Here is an 8,507-nt window from a genome sequence, read left to right as displayed (position 1 = left end):
CGCTGGAGCTCAGCCCAGCATTGCAGCCCAGCACGCTCCGCTGCCGGCACAAGCCCAGAGCACCGTCTGCGCCAGCTAACAACTGGAGCTAAATGTTTGGCCCGGGTTCAAGATTTCCCTTTTCTTCACTGTACTTTGTGGTTTCTGTCTTGCCTGGCTACTTTCTGCTGTCACTGAAGCCTTTCTGCTTCAGGGTGGCCAAGATCTCCTAACTTTTTGCTCTGCCTAACACAGTTGCAACTTTCTTGCCTTCCCTGCAGAATGTCCAGTGAGGCTTGTACAGCCCTTGCATGCCCACTGCCCCAGCACATGCTCCATTGACACTGCCTTGTCTTTGCAGGTGTGGTGAAGCAGAGGGTTTGCCCTGCCCAGGGGTAGGACTGTGTGACTCCTCCTCTGCTGCCTCACTGTAGCATCATCTTAGAGCTTCTTTACATCACTTTTCTCAGCTGGGGTCCGTGGATTCACCTCCTCCATGGGGAAGGGAGTTTGGCCCCTGCTGCATGTTCCAGATCCTAGCCCATCACCTTTCCCTTCAGCCTCTCACAGGGAGTCTCCTCGGAGGTGTTTCCCTGGTGCCATCTCACCGTGGCAGCACTGTGGCCACCTGCCTCACCAGCAAGAGGCTCCCACTAACCCCGACACCTTCTTTTTCTTAAAAGCAGCATTCTGCAGTAAAGCTGGAAGTGGTGTGCAAACACCCGTGCATGTGCAGGCACAGGCACGCATGGGGCTGCCTTTGTGCATCCGTGTCCATGCCCATGTGTGCCTTCCTGAGCAGGTATCTGTGCATGAGCATGGGACAAACTCCGGCGCTCTTCCACAAGCCCTGCTTTTAGGGTAAATTTTAGGGTAAATTAGAGCACCCCCATGGGCATGTCTTTTAAACCTGTTTTAGCCTAATGCCTACCTAGCATTTGCAGGGGGAAAACCACCTGTGCGGTGTTTACATCTGCAGCCACAGAGGGATCAGGATACATTTCACATGCGGGCTTGCTCCTGCCATCTGCTCATGCTTGCTGTTTGTGGCTGCGACATACTCGTCTGGGCCTCATTTCTAGGGGGTTTTTGCAATCATTTCACAATCCCCAGACACCACAACCAGCACAACAAGGAGTCCTGCAGAAGGCAGGGCCAGCCTCACAGGGCTGGATGCAGTGCGTCCCCAACAAACCTAGGGTTGCCTCCAGCCCTCATACAGCAGCCCTGGCTGACTCCCAGTGAGCGGGTGTCAGTTCCCAGGCTCCCAGCAAAGCCCAGGGCAGAGCACAGCCTCATTAATAACTCAGTTTAATGTTGTTTTTCCCAAAGCAGCCAGGAGCACAAAGCCCCAGCTTTGAGCAAGCGGTGCTTGTCCAGGGAGGTTTGGAGTCAGAGGGAAAGCCATGAGCAAAAGAGACCATGTAGTAAACTGTTTTGTGCCCCTGTGTTTGCTGGATTCTCAGGACCTCTCCGTGGGGACAGATGAGCAAACAGGATGGCTTCACCTTGCTGGGTAACACAGCTGCAGGAGAGGGGACTTGCACAGTCCCCCTCCCCTATGCCAGCAGCTCCCAGCCCCGGCACCCCAGGGACGCAGCGTCCAGGGGGTCTGCAAAAGCCAGGACCTGGGGGATGACAACATGTGGGGCAGGAGAGCAGCCCCCCCCATGCAGCCCGTCCCAGCCCACCAAAGCCCATCACAACAGCCAGAACAAGTGATTTTGGTTGTAAAGGATATATTTTATTGCCTCACATCCTGTCCAAAAGCCGATCTGGCAGACAGCCACATGCTCCCACGTGGAGGAGAAAGCAGCACAGAGCCAGCTCAGCACTTGTCCCGTACTCAGGGCTGGTATCTTGGACTTCACAGTTTCTTTACACAGCCTTAAAATAATAGACCTAAATGCCCACCTAATAAAGCACTCAAGCCAGATAAATGTGCTTGATAGAAACACTCAGCTACAAGCTTTACTCCAGCCAACACACAGCCTTTGCTGATACTGTTAAGCCCCGCAAAGCCTATTATTGCAATTATATGACTAACTAGACCTCTACTGACCAAAGTCCACGTCTGAAGTCTCCGCAAGCAGACAGCACTACAGATGCGGTAGAATTGTTCAGCCTGCTCCTTCTCAGCATGCTGGTGGGGGTTTGCAAGCACAGGAGAGATGCCATTTCCCCGCTAGCCCTGTCCCAGAGGTCTGTCCCCTCCGCTACTTGCAGTCTCACCTAATGGTGTCCTTGGGTTACTGACTTCTCATTTTACTAAAGGTTTGGAATAGAGCTACTCTCAAACGGCTGCGGCGTGTCTGCAGTGGATTTTGCAAAGTCTTCTATTCCCCCACCTGAACAGCCTCACGTGCAGTTTTCACCATGTGGGCTTTTCAGACGTGGGAAGAAAGTATATGAGGGTTTCTTTTTTTTCCCAGAAAACTAAGCGTTTGGCTTAATAATATCTGAATCTCTGATAACAGCAAAACCAAGGGAGATAAAAGGGTAAAATTCCACTAGAATTAACAATTTCTTCTGATTTCATTGCAATTTTGTACCTAAAAAAAATTAAACAATCCGAGGTACAAATCCTGACTATCTTCCTCCAAACTACACTGCAACAGTGCTCTAAAATCTGAAGGGAAAGCCTAGAACAGCCCAGATATACAGCCACACTGTCACCCCTGCTGTCTCCAAACTCCCCATCTCAGCTGCTATTAATTGCCCTGCAAGGAAGCGCCCAGCAAGCAGCCCAGGCAGGACCATGGGGACGTGGGATCTGTCTGGCAACCCACAGCCCTGCAAGCTGAAAAGGAGCAAACAGGTGAGAGGGAAATGAACTGCAGCCATCATTTCTTTGGTAGAAAAATAAGAGCAATCTTCCAGAAAAGCCAGCCTGCAGCAGAAAGGGTACTCTGTGAAGCACAAGGAGCCAGAAGTAGAGCCTTCCAGGAAGACTGAATGAAAGCACAGCCTTTAAATATAAATACAAATGTATACCCCCCCCCCCCCCCAAAAAAAAAGTCATAGAAAAAGCTGCCATCCTGCCAGGCTACAGAAATCCCCTCTGGTGCCCACTTCCCCCTCAGCTCAACTCCCACGCCGGTCCAGATCCTTGCTGGCGTGGCCATGGGGCGAGCAAGGACCTGGGTGCTACCCAGCCGCCGAGAGCACCCAGCCGGTCCAGGGGGTCCTGGCTGGGGGGATCTCTGCGGCAGGCATGGCAGTGCCAGGGGGGCTGCAGAGCAGAGGGCAGCCCCGTCGGCCAGCCCCATCCTCGCCCCGGGGCTGGCAGGTGGGTGGGTGGTCTGTGGATGTCGATTGCCGGGTGGTGGGTCGGTCATCAGTCGGGAAAGCATCCGTCCTAAGGAAGGCAAGGAGGGGGTGGTGAGGTGGAGAGGGTCTCAGCGAGAGCACTCGCACCAGCCGGGGGGCCGTTAATCTTGCATGATGTGCCTTGCCCATCCCCAAGCATTGCTTTGTCCCAGCAGTCCCAGAAAGAAACGTGATTTTAAAGCAAGCACAGACCAGGAGGGAGCCGTGCCCTAAACGCCTCTGCGCTCCAACCACAGCTCTGGCAGCCCTCCCAGGCTCAGCCTCAGGAGCTGGAAGCCCACCTTCCTATGGGGAAGGATCTGGGATTGGGGGCAGCACCCTCATCCCATCACCCTGTTGCCCTCCACTGCCCCCCCGCTCCCCCCCCCCCTTTACCTCTTCAGGCCTGACTTAGACCCGCTGCCGCTTCTGCCGCTTGGGTCTGCCCCTGGGTCGTGGGGACTGTCCCTTCTTCTTGGCCTGCTTGTCATTCTTGACCTTCTTGTCCAGGTTCTGCATCAGCTTCTGGACAGCAGGGTCGGTGGGAGAGGCACAGATTTTCTTGCTCTTTTTGGTGGTAAACCTGGGGGTGCAGGCAGAAAGGTGTGCTCAGGGGTGGGCAGGAGGAGGACATGGAGAGGGAGGGTTTGGCTAAAGCCAAACTGCTCCGGATGGTCCCAACCACAGTGGGGTACTTACACGACAGCACGCAGCAAACATCCAGACTCAGGTCCTTGGAGGCTGTAGGACTTCACCCAGTTGCTGGGGATAGCCTTCCGGCTGTTCTTCAGGCAGCAGTCTGAGGCTGAGCTGCCAATGCCTGGGAGCAAGGGGAAGATGTGGGATTTTGGACCCTCACCAAGCCAGGGCACCTTCCTAGCCCTGGAAGAGCACGACATGGCCAGCTGACGGCACAGGGCTTTCTTGATGTCATTCACTGGAGAGGTGCTGGGGCAGTATGTGAGGGTGGGACCCCCCAACCCCAGTTGCAGGTCAGACCCTGCCCTGGGCATATGTGACACCAATTTCCCTGCCAGCGGAGGGGAAACTGAGGCAGAGACGAGCTCCGTGCAAAGGGACTAAACCTCGTTCTCCTGACTGCGCTTTTCAGCTCGGGGTGCTGCTGCCCCTCCAGCCACATGCACACACACACACTCCAAGCCAAGCAAGCGCTGCAAGCCAATGCTGTACACCAACCAGGCGTGCACGCACCCCCCCCCCACACACACACACAACTGCAGTGCAAACCCCACACCCGCAGCCATGCATGCATCCAAATGCACTGCAAACACCTCCCGTGCACTGTGACCGCACCACCCAGCACCCTGCACAGACCCCACCGAGCACCCATATCCCCTGCCTCATCCCACCTGCAGGTGGGAAGGAGGGCTTCGTGCCCCTCACCTTGAGCCTGGGCAATGAGGAGGGTAGCAGCCAGCAGGAGCAGCGGCAGGAGGAGACGCAGAGCCATGGTGGGTGCTGAGCTCGGTGAGGCTGGGGAGCAGGACACGCACTGCTGCCTTGGGCCGAGGCTGCTCCTATTTATCTCTGGATGCTTTGCTTTCATTTTCGACCAGCCTGGCAGGCAGCCCACCAGCCAGCCGAGGGCTGGGTGATGGAGAAGTGGGAGGGTGGGGGATTCCTGTAAGCCACAAGCCCCCCTTTACAGATGCGTCCTGTCTTGTTCCCAGATGCCCATCACGGTGCGGGGTGCCAGGTGGGGGGCATGGCGGAAACACGGCCCCCATCACGGCTAGATGAGTTCGTAGGCTCCTGTTTCCTACCCGGTCTCGCAACCTGCCACTGCCTGCTCTGGAGGATCGGGTGTTCCTGCTTGCCTGTTTCCTCCCCGGGCAGGGACCCTGGCGGGTGGCCAAGCCATTAGGGAAACCAAGGATTCAATCTGTTTTGCTCCCCCACCTCGTGCTTTGCTCCCGAGCCAAGCCACCCACCCCATACAGGTGAGAAGGGGCTCAGGGTGACTCCACATCCCAGCCCCCTGAGCCCCCATCCCTGTCCAGCTGCCTCAGGGACCTCCCCAAACGGATGAACACATCTGCAGGACTGGGATGTGCAAGGGCCAGACTGCAAATGGGACTGGGGGAGATAGCATAGCCCACCATACATTGGTGCTGATACCAAACTGTGGGGAGCTGAGGAGGAGTGGGGACCTCGACCAGCTGGAGGAATGGGCTGATGGGAACCTCCTGAGGTTTAACACTAACAAGATGCGAAGTCCCAAGGGCACGATGGTGTGACCCTGCACAGCTGGACAGGTTGGGCATGGCTGGCAAGGTGGGGGCTTTGCAGAAGTGGACCCAGGCGAGCTGAACAGGAGCCTGCAGGGCACCCCTGTGGTGGCAATGGCCACCCAAAGAGACGGCCATGTGGCTGGACCAAGCCCTGAGCAACCAGGTGTGACACCAGTGCTGCTCTGAGGAGGGGATGGCCAGAGACCTCCACATTTTCATGTGATCACCAGGGCATGGTCTGGAAAAGACCAAGGATGGAGGTTTCTCAACCACTTTGGGCAACCTCTTCCAGTGCTTGAAATGTTCGCCTGTTGAAAACATTTTCCCCACTACTTAATTGGAATTTCCCTTGAGACATCCAGTGCCACTGCCTCTCACCCTGCCCCAGGGCCCCTCTGAGAAAAGCCAGGCACCAGCATCTCTCCAGCCCCCCTGGGAAGCCCCCACCAGCAAGGAGCTCCCTTTGCCATCCCATCCTCAGCTTCACCACCCCACCGCTCACAGCCCCTCTTCGCCTGCCCTGGACTCCTGCTCCTTGGCCAGCTCCGGTCCTGCTGGCCATGTCAGCTATGTCCTGGCAGCCCTGAGGAGATGCAGAGCCCTGATGAGGTCTGCCTGATGCCGGGGCGGGGGGGGGGGGGCAAGCCCCTTCCCAGGCCCCACTGCCTGTGACCTGGGGTGCAGCCCCAGGACTTTTCACCAGTTCCTGATAAGGACCCTCATAAACAGTTATCAAGGGCAATGAGTAACCCAGGGGGAGACCAAAGTCCCAGCTGCTGTAGAAAGCAGAGCTGTGATAAGATGCCCACACTCTCCCCAACCTCAGCAGGGAGGGGGCAATGCTGGAGGGCTCACCAACAACTACCCTGCAGCCCTCTCTTGGGCAAGGAGACAGGCAAGCTGCAGCAGCTTTCTGCTTTCCTCCGGGACAAGTTGGGTGCCTGGGGCACCGTGTGATTCAGGGCTGCATGCCTGGGGCTTCCTCCATCACCTGTGCAGAAGAGAAAGGGAGCTCCCATGCTGGGGGGTACCCACGTGCCTGGATGGGGGGAGGCAGCTCCCCACACACTCGTGCAGCACCAAGGTTGGCGTGGCCTCGGGCAGCAGTCCCTGGGGCATGCAGCAGGCATGGGCCATGGGCAGCAGTAGGTCGCCTGCAGGTCCATCTCCCCAGGGTGTCTGGAAGCACAGGGAACAGGTCCCTGGAGGCATCCTATGTGCTGTCACCCATCCTTCCGACCCCAAAGCACGAGTGGCATCAGGACAGGGCAGGAAAAGGAGAGCCATGCTGGCACTTACACGTATCCAGCCCCTACCTGTGCAGCCTCTCCAGGCAGCAGTGCCCAGGTGCTGAGCACCCGGATGAACCCCCACACTTGGCGCGGCTGGCGCACTGTCCCTGCGCGGGAGAAGCTGGGGGAGCATTGATGCTGTAGCCATCCACCCTGGTCAAGTCTCTCCCAGAGCCTATGTGGTATCAGGACAAGTATGTGGAGAGAGGGAAGACACGTCACAGGTTGGCCCTGGCACAGACCAGTCCAGCCCAGGGCTCGTTCTGCTCCCAAAGGAGCCCAGGAGAGCTCTGCGATCCCAGCACAGAGCCCGGACCCCTTCCTTGCCCAGTCTCAGCCTCAGCCATGGCAGCAGGCCCTGGAAAGTCCCTGGCTCTCTGTATGTTTTCAAGACACCGCAGCAGCAGCATCCTCTGGCCAGAGGCCAGCCCCAAACACAGCCTGAGCTGCTAAGTAGGGTCAGGGCACGTGTTCCCTCCACAGGCATCAGTCTTTGGCAGTTCTCTGGTTGCTGTGATTTGCACCCTGAAGAAAGCAGCCGGCTGAGCACACCCTCACACCATTTCTTCCAGGGAAGGTGGATTGGAGAGGACCCAAGAGGGAACAAACTAAGGGCAGGGGTACTTGGCCATGGCTCTGGCTGAGCAATGCAGAGGCACTTGCATGCCTGAGCAGCAGGGCCCCATGGAAACCATCCTGGGGGTCAATGTCCCATCTCCCCTTCTGCATCCCTTCCCTCAGAGCCCACCATTCACTCTTTCCTCTCCGAGTGCCTTGCTCTGTCCCTCCAGCTCAGGGAGAAAGCAGGGAGCTTCTGGCAATGAGAAAGAGTTAAGCATCCCCGTTTGCAGGGGGGTTGCAAGGCAGACCGAACTTTTGGGATACGGAGGAGCTGCCGGGGGTGGGGGGTGGAGGCAAGGCTTTTTAGGGCTCTCCAACACCAGAAATCTCCAGCAGCCGCTCTGGCCAGGCACAATTTCTCACACACACCCACATAAACCCATTTCTCACCAGCTTGGACTCCTGCAGCCACCAGCCTTTTCCCGGAGCTCAGAGGTGCAGGATGGAGACAGACACAGGGAAGGGGACATAACCAGGCAGCATGCCCCTTTGCAGTGTCTCAGCTACAGGGAACCCCTTCCTGGCCCCAGGGTCTGTGTCAGACACCGTACAGAGCCTTTGCAACAGGGCTTCGTGCAATGGTGCCTCCAGCTACCCCCAGGCTCGGGCAGCCCAGCTCCAGCCCTCTGTGCATCCCTGTGGTGGAGGGACCTCCAGACTGCAGGAAGAGGAGAGGGCGTCCTCAGCAGAGACTATGATGTCCCCACACACTGAGTGTGCAAAAACAGTGGGACCATAGCAAAGGTCACCAAACCTCCTTGCTTGTGAGCATTTCCCAAGCAGTGAAACCCCTGTGGCAGCTTGTAGGGGCTCACTCGAGCCTTCGTCCCAAATGCTTCCCATGTTTTCACCCTGCACCCCAGCACCAGAGCCTGGACTCTGTCTATGAATTACTTCCCTGGCTTCCAGCATCGCAGTTTCCTGGCATCTCACCCCGTAATGCCAGGAGATCCTCTCTCCTGACCCCTCCACACTGCTCACCCAGCCCTGGGCTGCCCTTCAGCCCTGCAAAAGCCCCCACCTCTGTCCTGCTTAACCAGACAGCAGGTCGGCT

At 57.3% G+C, this 8,507-nt stretch overlaps 1 protein-coding gene across 1 annotated transcript; it reads right to left on the bottom strand.

Moving 5' to 3' along the window:
• Positions 1–1,701: 1,701 nt before the first annotated feature.
• Positions 1,702–4,812, bottom strand: LOC128137801 (C-C motif chemokine 21-like). Its single transcript, XM_052778998.1, has 4 exons — positions 4,693–4,812; positions 3,988–4,108; positions 3,685–3,871; positions 1,702–3,337 (listed from the first exon to the last, which is right to left on the bottom strand). The coding sequence occupies exons 1-3, from the start codon at positions 4,757–4,759 to the stop codon at positions 3,700–3,702; spliced, it is 360 nt and encodes a 119-aa protein (XP_052634958.1). The 5' UTR covers positions 4,760–4,812; the 3' UTR covers positions 1,702–3,337; positions 3,685–3,699.
• Between the last annotated feature and the right edge of the window lie 3,695 nt (positions 4,813–8,507).

Source organism: Harpia harpyja, chromosome Z (assembly GCF_026419915.1).
Source record: "Harpia harpyja isolate bHarHar1 chromosome Z, bHarHar1 primary haplotype, whole genome shotgun sequence".
In the NCBI taxonomy this organism is placed as follows: domain Eukaryota; kingdom Metazoa; phylum Chordata; class Aves; order Accipitriformes; family Accipitridae; genus Harpia; species Harpia harpyja.
Note: the sequence above shows the minus strand (reverse complement) of the source record. Positions and strands in the feature narration are given on the sequence as shown.

Coding starts and splice junctions, on each gene's coding strand:
- LOC128137801 (XM_052778998.1), bottom strand. CDS start 4,759: ATGGCTCTGCGTCTCCTCCTGCCGCTGCTCCTGCTGGCTGCTACCCTC. Junction 4,109..4,692: donor CCTCATTGCCCAGGCTCAAG/GTGAGGGGCACG, acceptor CCTTGCTCCCAG/GCATTGGCAGCTCAGCCTCA. Junction 3,872..3,987: donor TGTTTGCTGCGTGCTGTCGT/GTAAGTACCCCA, acceptor CTGCACCCCCAG/GTTTACCACCAAAAAGAGCA.